The sequence below is a fragment of the Equus asinus genome, chromosome 13 (genome assembly GCF_041296235.1).
Source record: "Equus asinus isolate D_3611 breed Donkey chromosome 13, EquAss-T2T_v2, whole genome shotgun sequence".
Lineage (NCBI taxonomy): Eukaryota > Metazoa > Chordata > Mammalia > Perissodactyla > Equidae > Equus > Equus asinus.
In genome coordinates this window covers 20,092,803-20,112,542 of record NC_091802.1, presented here as the reverse complement: position 1 = coordinate 20,112,542, position 19,740 = coordinate 20,092,803, and the positions used below count along the sequence as shown (strand labels likewise).

The 19,740-nt window shown below is 38.1% G+C and overlaps 1 protein-coding gene across 1 annotated transcript in view; it reads left to right on the top strand.

Annotated features, from left to right (window-relative positions):
• The window catches only part of NLK (nemo like kinase), a 162,648-nt gene that overhangs the window by 101,409 nt on the left and 41,499 nt on the right, over nt 1–19,740 (top strand). The window contains exon 3 of the mRNA XM_014862121.3: nt 1,547–1,602. Coding sequence (XP_014717607.1) covers nt 1,547–1,602 — 56 coding nt within the window. The remainder of the gene's footprint in view (nt 1–1,546; nt 1,603–19,740) is intronic.

The following is a 19,740-nucleotide window of genomic DNA, read 5'->3' as shown; positions in this document are numbered from 1 at the left end:
GACAAATACTTGGCTGAAAAAAGAATAACATTTGAAATGAACCAGGTTTCTTCCACATGTAAATCACAAGGGGAAAAGAAAGAGATGGAGGAGAAATCTATAGGTTAAAACTTAAAAGCCATCAATCAACCATAATATTTAGACTAACAAACTTTTTTAAAAAAATGAGAAAATTAGAAATTTGAGCACTGGATATTTGATGGTATTAAAAACATTGTTTTAGATTCGGTAACTGTATTTTTTTTAAGTTTTTATCTTTTAGACATACTTACTGATGTATGGCTGAAATAACTCTGATATTTGCTTCAAAATTATTAAGGATAGTAGAGGGTATAGATGAAACAAGAATGGCTATATGTAGATAACTACTAAGGCCAGGTATTGATTGCATGAATATTCTTTATACTGTTTTCCCACTTTTATATGTTTGAAGTTCTCCATAATAAAAGTTTTTTCCTTAAAAAACTAAGCTAAAGATCAGAAAATTTGAACTTGTACCACACAGTTTATTTCCTGTTAAATAACTTTTTCCATATCCTTTGAGCCTGGTATTTCTCATTAGCAAGATAGGTTCAGACTCTTAGCTGTGACATCATAGACGGGACTTCAAAGAGTAGCTGGACAGCTAGTAGGGGAAGTAGGCCTGTTATGTTTTGATGGCAGAAGTTACATTGGTAGTATGCTCCTTTTATAAAGGACTTGAATTCTAGATGCCTGAAAGTCCTTTTTTCCCACCCTAGTGCCTTCTTTTTTTGTATTTAGAATAAAATCCAAAATGCTTAACATAATTTAAAGGTATATTGTGTGGTGTATTCCCTGCCTTCCTCTTCTATTTTATCCCAGTCTATTTTCCTCCCACCCACTATGTTCCATAAGCACTAACATTTCTGTTTCTAGAATCTTCCTGGTTCTTTCTTGCCTCAGTGCCTTTATGTTACCCTCATTGCCTGACCAACTCCGATTTGGCTTTCACCCCTTAGTATTACTTCAGGGAAGATTTTTCTCGCCATTCCTCTGTACTTTTTCCCTTCATAATAATCAATGTCATAATATATTTGTGTAACTGTTTGTTTAATGCCTTCCTCTCCTCTAGTCACAAGAGCAGGGACGATATCAGTTTTGTTTATCAGTATAACCCAAGAGCCTACCAAGTAGAACACACTTAGTAAACATTTTTTGAACAGAAATAAAGGAATGAGTAGTACGTATATGTTTCTTCATGTTCTTAGAGCAACACTGATTGTTCAAAATAGGGTGTTTCTTTCCAACACTTTCTCCTGTGCATGGGTACTGGTAGCATGTAGTATAAAACCAATTGCCTCTCTCATTTTGGTTTAGGTAGAATTGTCTTTTAGATAGTAAGTTTACAAACCCATCTTAAAGTTTAGGACTATATTCTTGACTGATAAATTTAGTTACTCTCAGTGGGAAATTGTAACTAATCCTTAGATCATTTAAGAGTTAATAGTATTTACTTGCATTTATGTCATATTTTGTTTCCTTTTTAATTCTCTAAATTTGTCTTTTTTTTTCTTCCTTTTCTCAGGTACTCTCTGCCCTTGACATCCTCCAACCTCCACACATAGACTATTTTGAAGAAATGTATCCTAACCAGAGAATGTGAAAGAAGGGGACAATTTTGTATTAATTTGTTCTATAGCACCTTTTGGGGTTCATGCCTTGAAGTATATTAAATCTCATCCTTGCAGAAATGATTGAGTACCTGGAACCAGGTAATTTTGAAATCCCAAGTATCTGACAGAGTGTAATATTACCAATATATCCTGAGTGGTGATAACTACAAAACAGGACTTCTGAACAGATATTTTACTTACATCACACAAAGCCTTATGAGATAGGTGGTTACCATCCCCATTTTGCAGATGAAATCAGTGAGATAGCTGTGTTGTAGTGGAACTCAATAAAGTGCTCTTGTCACTATACAACAACTGCCTGTCAATCAAGAGGATAATACCGCCCTTTTTTCTACCACTTGCAGTAAGGTAAAAATTAAAGAGAGAGGGCAAGTTAAATGTCCCAAGTTCCTTGGAATAATGGTGGTTGTGATGGTAATAGCCATTACTTACATAAGTTTTTTATCAGATGCCAGGCACAATTCTAAGTTCTTTACACTTATGTGTTTATTTAATCCCTATAACACCCATCTGAGGAAGATCTTGTGATTATTCTCATTTTACAAAAGAGGAAATTGAAGCACAAAAGATAAAAAACTTGACCAAGATCACAGAGCTAGTAAGTGTTGGGATTGAGGTTCAATTCCAGGCAGTATACTGACTCTATACTCTTGATTTCAGCCCCAGCCTATATGATTCTCTTAGGATAGAGGCTTTTACATTCACTATTACTACTGTTAATGTGTAAAAATAGTATGTTAGGTATCATGGATAATAATAAATTGTAAAATAATGCCTGGTAATAGTTCCTGAGATTGTGCATGAAAAAACTTGGGACATAGGTTAGTCCATCTGATGTTTCTAGGCAAAGCATCACCATTTATCATGCTGTATTTAACTTGGGAAAGCTTTAAGTGAAGGACAGGGAATCCTGAATCTTTGAATTTGGTGAGCTCATGATAGTACAGTTTATTCACTCCAGGCTTTTTATTAACACTAGACCTGTGACTAAGAATGGAAACCAATATAATAGCAAGACGCTTTTGCTGATTCAGCAGTGAGATAAACTAAAATTTCATTCTACACGGGTGGTAGGTAATTCCATATTAGACAATTGTCTTTGAAAATTTCTTGATAACTGGGAGCAATTAAGAACTTCCCGAAGGGAAAGAGAACGGTTAAGCTGACTAGGGAAGTGGGAAACCTTATAAGGTGATAGAATTGTTACTGATCAACACTTCTGGAATGTTTTGATCTGACAAACCAAAAGCTCTTGAATGCTGTAGTTATTGGTGAGAATGTAACCCATGAATCCTTTATGGAATTAATTCCTTTGTGCATTAAAGGGTTAACTTAAAGGACTTGGGTGCTCCAGCCCTGCACGTTCCGAAGAAAAGACTGGCCCTTGACCAGCCCCTGGCTAATAAAGAGTCTCTGTCTACCAGAGTTCTTGAGCCAGGCCAGATGGTTCTGACATACCCTTTTGTAAGGATTTTATTTTTTCCTTTTTCTCCCCAAAGCCCCCCCAGTACATAGCTGTATATTCTTAGTTGTGGGTCCTTCTAGTTGTGCCATGTGGGATGCCACCCCAGCATGGCCTGACCAGCGGTGCCGTGTCTGCGCCCAGGATTCGAACCAGTGAAACCCTGGGCCCCCGTAGTGGAACACACGAACTTAACCACTCAGCCACGGGGCCAGCCCCAACCCTTTTTTAAAAAGTACAAAATTAACTGAGGATAGAAGAATTAAGAAAGTTCTTTTCTCCTCAACTATAGGTCAGTAGTAGCAACTGAGGAGAAAGCATTAATGATTCCATTTCATAGCCTTTCTGAAGAGGATTTGGTATACTGTGAGAAAGGGGAGAAGCAAGGTCCAAAGACAAGTGTTGAGATGAAAGCAGACAGCAGGTTCAGCAGGAGTAGTAGTGTGGTTTGAATATGGAGATTGTGTTCCAAGAGAGGAATTTGTGGTTAGAACAAGTTGTAGTACTTCAAGATCTAAAGTAGAGCCATGCTTTGAGGTGGATGAAGTAGAATTATAATGAAAGTTCTTAGAGTTCAGATGGTTAAGAAACTGAGGGGTAGAGATTCTCTACCCTGGCTGCACATTAAAATCACCTAGAGAACTTTTTAAAAAGCACGAATACCCAGACCTCACATCCCAGAGATTCTGATTTAATTGGTTTGAGTTGGATCATAGGCATCAATCAGTATTTTTTAAAGTTCTCTCCAGTGATCTTAGTGTGCCCTCAGGGTTGGGTTCCACTAGTCTAAAGCATTAGAATGAGTATGAACATGAATGTTGAAATTACCAGTGACCACTGGAGGGAATTTGACTATGCAAACGTGAACCAGCTATTTGTGTCATCTAGCTAAGATTGGGATTATTGTAAAGGCTGTTATAAAAGACAAGGATAAGAGCATATGGAATTAGTTTCTGTTATTTTTTTTTTGTTTTGGTTTGGTTTTTTTGAGGAAGATTAGTCCTGAGCTAACATCTGCCACCAGTCCTCTTTTTGCTGAGGAAGACTGGCCCTGAGCTAACATCCATGCCCATCTTCCTTTACTATATATGTGGAATCCCTGCCGCAGCATGGCTTGATAGGCAGTACATAGGTCCGCACCCGGGATCCGAACTGGTGAACCCATCTACACCCAGGATCCAAACCGGCAAACCCCAGACTACCGAAGAGGAGTGTGCGAACTTAACCACTATGCCACCATGCCGGCCCCGCTTATGTAATTTTTAAGAGATCTTTGAGCAATAGCCATGGGACCAACTGTAGTATGAAAGGGTAAGAGGGAAGGATGCAGCTTACTCCTCCACTTGTGAGCTCTCCACTATCAAAATGTGTTGATGCTTTTCATGTAAATCCATTGTAAATACTTTCTGATGACCAAATTAACTGTGATTGATCTACAAATGTTTAAAAACCACAAGACCTAATTCATCTGCCGTTAAACTTTAAGAAAGTCAGAATACATCATTTTTTAGGCCAGAACTTGCAACTTTTTGTTCTGGCAACATCAACAGTGAAAGGGTAGGATCCAAAGTGAAGTCTCAAAAGTTTAAGGCTTTATCTCAAGACCTTGAGCTAACCCCAAATCTCTGCTTTATTCATTCTTTGAACAATGAGTTTTGTTTTTGTTTTTAAGATTGGCACCTGAGCTAACATCTGTTGCCAATCTTTTCTTTTTTCCCCCCCCTTTCTTCTCCCCAAAGCCCCCCAGTACATAGTTGTATATTCTGGTTGTAGATCCTTCTGGTTCTGCCACATGGGACGCTGCCTCAGCATGCCCTGATGAGCGGTGCTGGGTCTGCGCCCAGAATCCAAACCAGTGAAACCCTGGGTCACCAAAGCAGAGCGCACAAACTTAACCACTCGGCCACGGGGCCAGCCCCTGAACAATGAGTTTTTAAATTTATGGTAGAGTCAGATTCCTGCACTTAGTTATTTTTTTTATTGAGTTAATGATAAGTTACAATCTTGTGAAATTTCAGTTGTACATTATTGTCTGTCAGTCGTGTTTTAGGTGCACCCCTTCACCCTTTCTGCCCACCCCACACCCCACCTTTCCCCTGGTAGCCACTAATCTGTTCTCTTTGTCCACATGTTTAAATTCCTCATATGAGTGGAGTCATACAGAGATTGTCCTTCTCTATCTGGCTTATTTCACTTAACATAATTCCCTCAAGGTCCATCCATGTTGTTGCAAATGGGACAATTTTGTTCTTATTTATGGCTGAGTAGTATTAATTGTATATATATATATACCACATGTTCTTTATCCAATCATCTGTTGATGGGCACTTAGGTTGCTTCCACATCTTGGCTATTGTAAATAATGCTGCAATGAACATTGGGGTGCATGGGACTTTTGGAATTGCTGACTTCAAGCTCTTTGGATAGATACACAGTAGTGGGATAGCTGGATCATATGGTAGTTCTGTTTTTAATTTTTTGAGGGATCTCCATACTGTTTTCCATAGTGGCTGCACCAGTTTTCATTCCCACTAGCAGTGTATGAGGGTTCCTTTTTCTCCACAACCTCTCCAACATTTGTTACTATTTGTTTTAGTTATTTTTGTCATTCTAATGGGTGTAAGGTGATATCTTAGTGTAGTTTTGATTTGCATTTCCCTGATGCACAGTGATGATGAACATCTTTTCATGTGCCTATTGGCCATCCATACATCCTCTTTGGAGAAATGTCTGTTCATGTCTCCTGCCCATTTTTTGATCGGGTTGTTTGATTTTTTGTTGTTGAGTTGTGTGAGTTCTTTATATATTATGGCTATTAAGCCTTTGTCAAATGTATTACTTGCAAATATTTTTTCCCAGTTAGTGGGTTGTTTTTTTTGTTTCAATCCTGTTTTCCTTTGCCTTGAAGAAGCTCTTTAGTCTGATGAAGTCCCATTTGTTTATTCTTTCTATTGTTTCCCTTGTCTGAGAAGACATGGTGTCCGAAAAGATCCTTTTAATACTGATGTCAAAGAGTGTACTGCCTACACTTTCAACTAGAAGCCTTATGGTTTCAGGTCTCAGCTTTAGGTCTTTTATCCATTTTGAGTTTATTTTTGTGAATGGTGAAAAAGAATGGTCAATTTTCATTCTTTTACATGTGGCTTTCCAGTTTTCCCACACCATTTGTTGAAAAGACTCTCTTTTCTCCATTGTACGCCCTCAACTCCTTTGTCAAAGATTAGCTGTCCATAGATGTGTGGTTTTATTTCTGGGCTTTCAATTCTGTTCCATTGATCTGTGCACCTGTTTTTGTACCAGTACCATGCTGTTTTGATTACTGTAGCTTTGTAGTATGTTTTGAAGTCAGGGATTGTGATGCCTCGAGCTGTGTTCTTTTTTCTCAGGATTGCTTTAGCAATTCGGGGTTTTTTGTTGCCCCATATGAATTTTAGGATTCTTTGTTCTATTTCTGTAAAGAATGTTATTGGGATTCTGATTGGGATTGCGTTGAATCTGTAGATTGCTGTAGGTGGAATGGACATTTTAACTATGTTTATTCTTCCAACCCGTGTACATGGAATGTCTTTCCATCTCTTTATGTCATCATCCATTTCTTTCAGAAAAGCCTTGTAATTTTCGTTGTTTAAGTCTTTCACTTCCTTAAATTTGCCCCAAGGTATTTTATTCTTTTTGTTGCAGTTGTGAATGGTATTGTGTTCTTGAGTTCTTTTTCTGTTAGTTCGTTATTAGAGTATAGAAATGCTACTGATTTATGTAAATTGATTTTACACCCTGCAACTTTGCTATAGTTGTTGATTACTTCTAAAAGTTTTTCAATGGATTCTTTGGGGTTTTCTATATGTAAGATCGTGTCATCTGCAAACAATGAGAGTTTCACTTCTTCCCTCCCTATTTGGATTCCTTTTATTCCTTTTTCTTGCCTAATTTCTCTGGCCAAAACCTCCATACTATGTTAAATAAGTGTGGTGATAGAGGGCATCCTTGTCTCGTTCCTGTTTTCAGGGGGATGGTGCTCAGTTTTTGCCCATTGAGTATGATGTTGGTTGTGGGTTTGTCATATATGGCCTTTATTATGTTGAGGTAGTTTCCTTCTATGCCCATTTTGTTCAGAGTTTTTATCATAAATGGCTGTTGGATCTTGTCAAATGGTTTCTCTGCATCTATTGAGATGATCATGTGGTTTTTATTCCTCACTTTGTTGATGTGGTGTATCACGTTGATTGATTTGCAGATGTTGAACCATCCCTGGGTTCCTAGTATGAATCCCACTTGAGCATGATGTATGATCCTTTTGATGAATTGCTGAATTCAGGTCGCCAAAATTTTGTTGAGAATTTTTGCGTCTATGTTCATCAGCGATATTGGCCTGTAGTTCTCCCTTTTCGTGCTGTCCTTGTCCGGCTTTGGAATCAGCGAGATGTTGGCCTCATAGAATGTGTTAGGAAGTGTTCCATCTTCCCTAATTTTTTGGAATAGCTTGAAAAGTATAGGTATTAAGTCCTCTCTGAAAGTTTGGTAGAATTCCCCAGGAAAGCCATCTGGTCCTGGGGTTTTATTCTTTGGGATGCTTTTGATTGCTGTTTCCATCTCTTTTCTTGTGATTGGTCTGTTCAAATTGTGTGCTGCTTCTTGACTAAGCTTTGAGAGATTGTAGGAGTCCAAGAATTTATCCATTTCCTCTAGGTTATCCATTTTGCTGACATATAGTTTTTTGTAGTATTCTCTTATAATCCGTTGTATTTCTGCAGAGTCTGTTGTTATTTCTCCTCTTTCATTTCTGATTTTGTTTATTTGAGCTTTCTCTCTTTTTTTCTTTGTAAGTCTGGCTGGGATTTGTCAATTTTATTTGTCTTCTCAAAGAACCAGCTCTTTGTTTCATTGCTCCTTTCTACTGCCTTTTTTTCTTTCAATAGCACTTATTTCTGCTCTGGTTTTTATTATTTCTCTCCTTCTGCTCACTTAGGGCTTTGTTTGTTCTTCTTTCTCTAATTCAGTTAGGTGTAGTTTAAGATTGCTTATTTGGGATTTTTCTTGTTTATTAAGATGTGTCTGTATTGCGAGGAATTTTCCTCTTAATACAGCTTTTGCTGTATCCCATATGACTTTCTATGGCATGTTATCATTTTCATTTGTCTCCAGGTATTTTTTGATTTCTTCTTTAATTTCTTCAATGATCCATTGCTTGTACAGTAGCATATTGTTTAGTCTCTATATCCTTGTGCCTTTCTCAGCTTTTTTCTTATAATTAATTTCTAGCTTTATAGCATTATAGCATGATGATTGGAGAAGATGGTTGTTATTATTTCAATTTTTTTTAATTTGTAGGGGCTTGCCTTGTTTCCCAACATATGGTCTATCCTTGAGAATGTTCCATGCACATTTGAGAAGAACATGTATTCTGCTGTTTTTGGATGGAGTGTTCTATATATGTCTATTAAGTCCAACTGTTTTAGCTTTTTGTTTCGCTCCACTGTTTCTTTGTTGATTTTCTGTCTGGATGATCTGTCCATTGATGTGAGTGGGGTGTTGAGTTCCCCTACTATTGTGTTATTTTTGATATCTTCTTTTACGTTTGTTAATAGTTGCTTTATGAACTTTGGTGCTCATGTGTTGGGTGCATAGATATTTATAAGCGTTATTTCTTCTTGATGAAGTGTCCCTTTGATCATTATATATTGGCCCTCTGTGTCTCTCTTTACCTGCCTTATCTTGAAGTCTGTTTTGTCTGATATAAGAATTGCAACCCCTGCTTTCTTTTGTTTGCTATTAGCTTGGAGTATTGTCTTCCACCCCTTCACTCTGAGCCTGTGTTTGTCCTTGGAGCTGAACTGTGTTTCCTGGAGGCAACAAATTGTTGGATGTTGTTCTTTAATCCATTTTACCACTCTGTGTCTTTTTATTGGAGAGTTCAGTCCATTTATATTGAGGGTGAGTACTGATGCATGAGGGCTTAATGCTGTCATTCTGTTGCTCGTTTTCTGGTTTTCCTGTGTTTCCTTTGTTTCTCGTCCTGTGTGTTAGCCTACCCATTGACTTCTGCAATTTCTTATGCTGGGTCTTTTAGATTTTTACTTATTTATGTTTTGTCTCTCTGTTCTGTGTTTTAGTTTAGTGGTGGCTACCCTGAAGTTTGTATTCAGAATCTCGTGTATAACATAGTCCATTTTCTGGTGGTCTCTTACTTACTTAGCCTAGACTGTTTCAGTCCCTTTCCTCCTCCCCTCCTAAATTATTATTTTCATCTCTTATTCCAACTTATGTTGTGAGTTTGTGGTTAGAGTGGTAAGATTGTCTTTGCTTTGGTGATTTACTTCCCTTTATCCTAATGCTATAGTTGAATATTTGCTGTCCTATTCTGATTCTATCTATTTGTCTCCCTACTCTGTGTTTTGTGACCCTTTTCTCCCTTTTTTTCTTTTTTCAGGTATGAGAGCCTTCTTGAGGATTTCTTGTAGTGGTGGTCTTGTGGCTACGAAGTCCCTTAGGTTCTGTTTATCTGGAAAAGATTTAATTTCTCTCTCATATCTGAAGGATATTTTTGCTGAATAGAGTATTCTTGGCTAAAGATTTTTATCCTTTGAAGTTTTGAACATGTCACTCCAATCTCTCCTAGCTTGTAAGGTTTCTGTAGAGAAATCCACTGAAAGTCTGATGGGGGTTCCTTTTGTAGGTTATTTTCTTCTGCCTTGCTGCTCTGAGTATTCTTTGTTTGTCATTCAGTTTTGCCATTTTTACTACTATATGCCTTGCAGTAGGTCTTTTTACATTGACAAATCTAGGAGATCTGAAAGCTTCCTCCACACACATTTCTCTCTCAATCCCTAGATTTGGAAAGTTCTATTCTATTATTTTGTTGAGCACACTTTCTGCTCCATTTTCCTTTTCCACGCCCTCAGGAATTCTGATTATTCTTAAGTTGCATTTTCTCATTGTGTCTGCTATTTCTTGGAGATTTTCTTCAGTTTTTTTCATTCTTAGTTCTGTTTCTTCCTCTGGAGCCATTCAGCCTGTCTATCTTCGATTATACTAATTTGCTCCTCTATGGTGTCTACATGGACATTCAGGGACTCTGTATTCTGTTTATCTGATCCATTGTATTTTTCATCTCTAGTATTTCTGATTGATTCTTCTTTATAGTTTCAATCTCTTTTGTGAAGTAAGTCCAGAACTCGTTGACTTGTTTCTGTATATTTCCCTTTACCTCATTGAGTATTTTGATGATAGCTATTTTGAACTCATTTTCACTTAGTTTGCCTATTTCGAAGTCCTCAGGACATAATTCTGTGTTTTTATTGTTTTCCTTGTGGACTGGAGCTTTTATAAATTGCTGGATGGTACAGGAGCGGTTTTTGCGCATGCTATTATTTGGTTGCAGTTACAGCCTGTCGCCACTAGATGGGGCTCAAGAGCCGCATGTTCTGAGCCCTCCGCCTTCAGCCGCCATGGCGGTGCGCAGTGTAGGTTGGGGGAGGAGGGGCACTTTCTCTTGTGCCCAACCTGGATGCAGATCAGCTCTCGCTCTCTGGTCTCCCGGGGCCCTGCCTTGATGGGTTCCCCCATGCAAAAGCTTTCCCCCATTAGAGGGTTTCTGCTGCACGGGTGGTGGGAGTCCTGGACGATCCCTGGACACATGGCCCCTCCCCGGCTCCTTCCCTCACCCACGGCAGCAATCCCAGTCTCTAGGGGAGGGAGAGAAGTTCTCTCTTACCCCATTCCAGCTCCTCCAGGGGTGGCTCCAGCCTCTCTGCCCTCCGTCATTTGGCTGCTGTGGGTCTCTGACAATTTCTGTTATTAGGATTCTTTTTTTGGGGTTGGAAAGCAGTTGCTCTTTTTGGTTGTAATTTGACGGGGAGAGAGTCCCGGGTGAGCTCACGCTGCCATGTTGCTGACGTCACAGATTCCTGCATTTAAACTGAAGTGTATGCAGTATGGGGTTTTTTTTAGCATGATTAGAAGAGAAAGAGATAATTTAATTAGTGTATGCCTAATTGCATTCATTTAGCTTCTTTTCCAATGTGAGCGTGATATACGAATGAAGAATGTGCTGTTCCTCGGGTAGTTTCAGCTCCCATAGGCTTCCTGCAGTGAGAGCATGTCACCAAACTGAGTGTGATTCTGGTGTTGAGAGAGGTACTTATATATAGCATGACCCCTTAACAGAAGTCAGCTATTTCATATGGGGTTCAATCAAAGAAACAGCACTCTGTTCCAATACCAGAGAACACAATGCTGTTGAGTTTAATGAGAGTTTGATATATTGGTCTCCAGCATGACATCTTCCCAGTTGATTTTTGTGATACTCAGTATTCGTTTTATGCCCTAATTTTAGAACTTTACCCTCAGGAAAGATGCACCAGCAGGTAGTGTAAAGTGTAACAGCCATTGCTGTTGTCCTTAAGGAGTTCATGGTTCAATGGTGATGATTGATAATTTCCAAATAATTATAATATCTGAGTAATCAGGTTTGCAATAGAGATATTCATCACATTTTCTTACATATAAAAACTCCTCTGCCTTCCTTCCCTTTCCCCCAAAAAGAGTTTGGAAGACTTATGTGGAACTTATAATTTTCATAAAATAAAACATTTTCACTAGTCCTTCCTATATCAGTCCATACAAGATCAATTACATAATTAATATGTATAATTATATCCTATTAAAGGATAAGTATATTTTCAATATTTCCAGTTGTATTCTTATTTTTCCACACAATTTTAGGCAGTATCTAATTTCTGTTTGTCGGTCCATGTAACCCTTTTTGCATAGGTGTTCTAATTAAATAGTGATATGGAACAGTGCTAATAGGTGGTACATCAAAATGCATAATAGAATATTTATTCTGTAAATGTTAGAAAGCGGGTACTGTGAACAAATGGATAAGGTATGTTAGATCTTATATCTTTTTTCCCCTCAGTTTTATTGAGATATACTTGATATATAACAGATTTTATATCTTGACAGAGGAGGCTGATCGCTTTAAATGGACCACTGCTTTATTTCATCTCTTCTCAATTGCCATAAAAAGTACTCAGAAGCAGACTTCTGATATACCTGTCTTAGATTCTTTCTTCTAGATTTTTTGTTCTCTGTGTATTTTGAATCCTCTTTGCCCTTCATAACTGTTCCTTTTAATCACTTTATCTTTTAAAATCTTCAACCAAAAATGAGTCTCACTGGTGATGGGTAGTACTGGGTAGGTGTACTAAGGAGGCATCCATAGCTCAGTGTATCGAGATGCTCGTCTGCCCTTAAGAATGCTGTTTTGTTGGTTTATACCACTGATAGCAGTCTGCTCTCAGGTTTTAGTGACATCATTCTTGCAGCTTTACAATAGATGAGACTAGAGTAAATTGCTCTCAAATTCTATTGGGCACAAGAACATTTGAAACCAGATTGTCTGGACATAGAAGTTTTTCAGACCCATTAAGAAAAGGTGGGTGGGTCTAATTTGAGGATTCATCTCTTGGAGAAAGTGTTAAGATTCATTGTATTGGCCATAAGAAGCATGATACAGTTTATATGAATGATAAGTGCATCCTTTATCCTCTGAATGGATTAAGAGATGATTGAAGAATTTTCCCTTTCTCTTCTTGAATTAAAAAAATTGGAGAAGTAAAATGTTTCTAATCTAAGTAGAGAAGCTTACTTCAAATTTTTTTTTATATTCAGAAAAAATAGAGACTATTCTAGTCATTTCTTCAGCTTCTATTACTTGGCTGTTGATCTGTGGGTTTTATGTGCATTTGCTCTGGAGGGTTATGATGGTGGAAGATTAGTAATCACCAAGCTCTACCATCTACATTTGACAGACACAGCTTGCCTTTGCCCTCTTCAGGGCACTTTGGGAAGAAGAGAATTGAGGTTTGAAATAACATCATTTTCTCTAGGATGCCCTTTCCATTTTATTGCATATGCGTTTATAGCCATAATGACAAGGATTCAGCCAACAGAACCTTCTGGGCTATGACGGAGTGTGTAGAATGACAGCTTTCCAGATTTTTTTCTTTTTTTCCAGTGGTAGAATTGATTTTTTTTTAGTCACTTTTAAATTGCAAATTAAAAGTAGTTTTAATTTTTTAATTTTTGACATTCTTTACAATAAATTAGTTACCTTAAAACGAAAAGGAATTTGCCTTTGCCTGGAAAAGAGATTGTTGTATTCAAACATTTTAACAACATGACCTTTTATTCCATTGATTTCTATAGAGAAGCACAAGCATGCTTCAGAAAAGGTCAGTGATTCTAATTGAAGAACATACTGATTTTTTTCTAGTTGCAAAGGCGCCCGTGCTTTTTGTTGCAAAGAAGATGATGAGATTTAGGGCTGACCATTTATTACAAGAGAAAGCAGTTCTCTCTGTGATGCATTGCTGTTTTTCTTTCACGTGGAAAGCATTGTTTGTAATCAACAATATCCATAAACCAGATTGTCATTATCCATGCTATTTAATGTCCTCACTTTTTATTTCAGAGGCAGTTACCTGAGATCTAGGTTGAAATTTCCCTCTTCTGTGGACCTGATTTTGACAGAGAAAAAAATGTGAGGAAAGAGATACTATTAAGTCTCACATGTTTATGGTTATGAGATTTTCTTCTTTCAAACAGAAATGGCAGGATTTCAGAATTAGTGCTTAACATGGGTTTAAGCATGTTTTAGCTTCATTCTTGGACTTTTCATATAAGAGAATTCATGGCTTAAGGAGCCAGACTTGGGTATCTGCATATTACAGTTTATTAAACCACAAAGTCACTGTTTTTTTCGAAAAATCACCTGATTCTCATGTTTCTTCGAACATGCATCACACAAGGATGAAGACTCTTTAAAAAAAAATTGTAGAACTGTTGATCAATATGGTGCCTACTTGATAAATATTTAATATTTCAAGATTTCTCTTTTATAATCTGGCTTGGTGTTGGTCTCTGTCCAATATGAAACAGAAGAAAGAATGATCCAGTTTTCATTATCCGAAGTCAGTGAAGACTAGGGATTAAAATTGTGTTTTCAAAGCTTTCTGTCCATATTCATTCTTTGGGGAATAATTTGATATGGCACGTTCTCCATTTTCTTCTCCCAATCCAGCTAAACCAGTTAAATACCCTTATTTTGCTATCTGAAAGCTTTTAACACATCATTAATAGTTTTTCATGTAACATCAGTCTCTCATTGCATACAGAACATTAAATCTGTTCTCAGACTTCAGTTCAGTTAAGCAGGCAGGTCAGCCTGTTATTGTTCTGAACTCTAGATTGTTTTGAACCTAGTAAATAGTTTTTTACATAAGACCATATCACAAATTTTTGTACATATACACAACTTGAGTTGGCCAAAATGGTTATTATTAAAGTGCTATTTAGCAGTACTTTCTTATTAGATATTTGCACAACACCTTATCATCAATAGTAAGCATTTATTCCTAATAGTTTATACATTTCCCTGGTTCTTATGGACTATAGAAGCTGGGTAATGGATCAGTTTTATTCTTTCTCTTTTGTCTGAGAGGTGGGAACAATTTAAGTCATAGACTGGTTGGCAAGCCTGAATATGGGAATGTGAAAAATTGACCTTCATCCCATGTTCTTAGAGGATTGTTATGTTAGGAAACTCACCAGTGAGTGTCTCCCTTTTTTCTCCCTACAGAGCCTTTGTGGTTCCTCCAATACTCCAGTGTTCTTGGTACTGGAGCCCAAATAGCAGCACTTACAGTCAGTCCCCTTCTCCATTCCTTCTGCCTGCCATACTCTCGGTCTTCCCTTAGTTCTCCTGCCTGACCTTAGCAGTCTTGAGTTTAGTGGCTTACTATCATATCATGAAACAGGAACAGGGTCTCATGTCTTTATTTCAAAATCCTTATGATTAGTTCAGGGCCTACCTAGTCAGCATTCTGCTGGCTTGAGGTAATAAAAAGAAAATCTAGGGGCCAGCCTGGTGGTGTAGTGGTTAAGTTCATATGCTCTGCTTTGGCAGCCTAGGATTCACAGGTTCAGATCCTGGCCACAGACCTGTCTACCGCTCATCAAGCCATGCTGTGGCAGTGTCCCACATGCAAAATAGAGGAAGATTGGCACAGATGTTAACTCAGGGCCAATCTTCCTCATCAAAAAAAGAAAGAAAGAGAGAAAGAGAAGGAAGGAAGGAAGACAAAAAGAAAATCTGTTATAGTGGCAAAGAGCATGGAGTCTGGAACCAGACTGCCTGGATTTGAAGCCCAGCTTTGCCTCTCACTACCTGTATGATTTGGGGCAAGTTATTTAACCTCTCTGTTCCTCAATTTCCTGGTTAATAAAATGAGAATAATAATGATACCTACTTCATAGAGTTATTTTGAGGATTAAATTGGGATGGATGGATGGATAGATAGATAGATAAGTAAACAGACAGACAGACAGACAGAACAGTGCTATAAAAGTAGTATGGGAAGCCCTTATAGAGGAGATAGAACTTAATGAAGCTGAAAGACAATAGGAACTCCTATGAACTTTCTGATGCAAAGTGTGTCACGCCCACTACCAACAGATGGCATTCCAACTACTCATCACACACAAATGGACTTTCATAGTGACCTATTAGTAACATACCTAGCCTGTTTATAGAGAGGTTTAAAAAAAAAAAAAAGATGTGAACTGTTAATGGGGAATGGGTTGTTAATCTCAGTACCTCATACTCCCTTACCTGGTCTCCTCTTCCCTCAAAATATATTCAGTGTACAACTCACTAGCACCCCCCAACCCTCCATCCAGATTGCATCCACATTATATCTATCTTACTGCTTTTTCCATTACCTTAACCAAACCTTCTTATTAATTAGAAAGATAGGCCATAATTTCCTCCTTCAGCCTGCCATCCCAGGAATCACTCCCCTTCTTATGCCTTATAGTAGTAGTCACGCCTCCTATTTGTAGTCCCTTCCGGGCTGCATAAAGATTACCTCAGCTTTAGTGTATTAGCAAATCTTGAGGTTGTTTAAAGAATGGTTTAAAGTTCCAACTCACAGTTGGAATTTTTTTTTCCCTCTGCTTTGAAGAGAGTCGCTATAGTTGGAGCAACTTATTCACACTAGCTCTTTGAAACACCTGTGTTCCAGGTGAAGCCAAAAAAATCTAAAGCTTGAATCTAGTCTTTTCACCTCTCCATTAAAAAATAAATATATCTCTCAAACTTCCCAGCTGGTGGGAATAAATTGGTGTTAAGCCTTCCAACTATTAGAGGGTAATATTGAATAGCAACAAAGCCACGCCTAATTTGAGCTCTGAAAAGCCTCATAACCCCATTATCATTCTCTTGAACTGCTTAACCTTCTGGTTAACCTTCTGATTATTAGCCTCTTGGCATATTTAATTCAGGTGTGAAAGTTTAGGGACGCTCATAGGACTGTTTGATCCTTTTGTCATATCCCACTGTTCTAACTTTATTTCTATTTTTTAAGGTTGCTAGACACCAGGAGGCGTGTGTTACGTGGAGATCCAGAGGTTTCAGAAGCCACTAAATATATCAGACCTGCCTTAATTGGAGGATATGGGGAAGCAGTGGGGCTTTTAGCTACTTCATAGACCAGCTGAGTCTCTTGCTACCAACTCAATTTATTTGAAAGCAGTACTTCAGGGAACTTAACAGACCTACAGCACACCAGCACAAATCTGTATTTACTACTTATTGTATCAGTTTGCTGTCTGCCTACGATATGAATGTCATTATTAAATATTAAGAGCACTGAATTGTACAACTGGTGATGGGTTTAATAATTATGTGTTTCATTGACAGTCTTTTATTGATAGATCAATTAGAGGTGGCAAGAGAATCAGACGGTAGAAAACAGGATTAGGTCGAAGTAGGATTTCTTCCGAAGGAAAATAGGATATACATGAGCCAAGCAAAGTTTTGTTGTGTGTATGTGTTGTTTTGGATTTGTGGGACACTAATCAGTTACAGGATACCAATCTGATAGCTAATTTTTACTACCCTGAGCTCACGACTGAGAAACTCTTCAGGTTACCAGAAGCTCTTTGCCAAAACCAGGAGTCCCTGTGTGGACGTTCACAGAGGTCTCACAGAGATTAGCACTTTTAATTGCTCCCTTCAGTTTCCAGTCTGTCCAAAACCAACCCCAGCTCTCTCTCAATGATATGCCTTGTGGAAAACTTTTCTTGGTCTAAGAAAAGATTTTTTTGTCCCCATATGAAGGAATGTGGCAATCATGGACATAGTGATTTTTGGTGCCAAAAAACTGCATGAGAGGGGCCAGCCCGGTGGCTCAGTGGTTAAGTGTGCACTTTCCACTTTGGTGACCCAGGGTTCACTGGTTCGGATCCCATATGTGCACCTACACACTGCTTGGCACACCATGCTGTGGTAAGCGTCCCACATATAAAGTAGAGGAAGATGGGCAGGGATGTTAGCTCAGGGTCAGTCTTCCTCAAAACGAAACAAAACAAAGATGGCATGAGACCCCATTAATAAGTGAATAAAATTTTCCTCTTCAGCAGTGATATCCTTTTGAGATTGCCTGATCTTTCCTTTTAGGATCAATAGCTTTAAGCTTTTTCAGTTGGCTGCCTGTTTTGTGTTTCTTTTTTACTTATATTCTTTTGGCTTTTTCCTGAGGGGAGAGGGAAATGTTGGGAAGAAATAAGAACACAGGCATACATTTTGGCAAAGGCATGGACTTTGATATCAGGCAATCCTGAGTTCAAATTCTGATTCCCCACTACCGTCACTTACTAACCTTTTGACCTTGAAAAAGGTTTTTGAATACTCCTCCTTGAGCCTCAGTTTCCTTAGTGATAAGTGGAGATGATATTTTTCCTCGAAGTACTGTTGCAAGGAATAAATGAGTTAATGTATGTAGGACATTTGGCACAGTGCCTGGCATATTGATATTTAATAAACTCAGTACCGTTCCTCCCTTTCATAACGATGATGATGATCATCATGAAAGCACAGCTACCGTGTAATCCCTGTCCCCTATGTGCCAGACATTTATATGTGATTCACGTACATCATCTAAACCCTGGCAGTAACCTTGTGTTGTAGATATCCTTGTGCCTATTTTATGAATGCAGAAACAAACTCAGAGAAGTTATTCAACTTGCCTAATGTTATCAAACTAGGAAGTGGCAGAGTCAAGAGTCTAACATGGGCTTTGATTCCAAAGCCTACACCGCGCTGCCTCCCACTGCCTCTATCCTGTAACTCCTCATTTTTAAAATGAGCTTCCTGGCTTTCTCTCTTCTAAAGTAGAATTATTTCTTTCACCTTTTTTCTGAGGTTTACTGGGATCTAGTGCCAACCCTGCCACATGTCACCTATGACCTTTGGCTCCTTCCTTCACTTCTCTAAACCTCTTCGCTTAGAGTAATCAGTAGATGCGGCAAAACAAATTCAAAGCTGGATGTCTGACACATAGAAAACTCTCAATAAATATCACCTGTTTTTCTTTTTTTGATCAAGTTTCTGTGTCCGTGTATGTTAAAATCTTTTTGCTTCTTGTTTTCTCTACTTGATTTTTACATATCAATCTCAGTCTTTTTCTAACCTCTTGAATGTTGCCTTGTATTCATCCACCTTGTTTCTCTGTTTTGTCATTGAGTTAGCATGCTCTCTACACCCACTTGGTACCCAGTCAGTATTTATTGATGCTAATGACGATGGTTAAACAAAGATGCTGTTGGCACCAGTCCTGCAGCCTCTGAGACTGCTTGAGTACTCATGACTTCCTAAAAACAGAAAAGGATTCAGTCATCTTACTCATAATTGAAGGTCAGAATTTGGTGTCAGCATTTGTTTCTGTGGTGATTATGTAGCTTTTTGTGCAGAATTACCTTTGACAGTTGAAATAGTCAGGTTTTCTGGCATGGGGCTGATTATCATGCATTCTTAAATTACTTCCTAGAACAGATACAGCAACATAAAGATGGGTTAATCAAATATTGATCATAGTACAGGTTTGCTTTAATCAATACCAGAGGTCAGAGGAGGCTTACCATTGAGGTGCAGTTGGCAGCCTAGATTAGTTTCCCAGTCTTCTTGCCTATAAACTTTTTTGCATCAAAGATTGTACAAAACTGTTTTTAAGCCTAAACACCCCTCTCTTTTCTCTGCCTTTCTCTAATATATTCTTACCTCCTTTCTTTGATCCTCAGAAGATTCCTTATTTTTGCTTTTTCCTGCTTTAAACTGTCCGCCATGAACACCTTTTATTCCTCAGCAATCTTTGTGGGAGTCTAGCAGGGTGTCCTGCATATTATATTTGGGCACTTTGCACTAACAGCTCTGCTGTTGACACTGGTGTGCATTATTCTAAAGAATGTCCTCAAGTTTGAATTTATAACCCATTAATGGTGATGTGCTTCAGAACTTCAATATCCAGATTTTTAAAATAGAAGAAAGAAATGAAAAAATTTTTTAAAAAAACTTTATGCAAAGAAAAAGAAGATTGTAACCAAAAGCAAAATTAATGCCTCATTTCTGGCAGATTTCATTTAGTTTTAGAAAGTAGAGATTGTTATTTATTTCTCACCTTATCTAATGATTCCCAAACTTAATTTTCAACTTAGCCCTCCCGCCAAAGGTCTGTCCTATATTTTCAGCAATCTCTAGTTGAGACTTGTTTTGTTTTGTTTTGT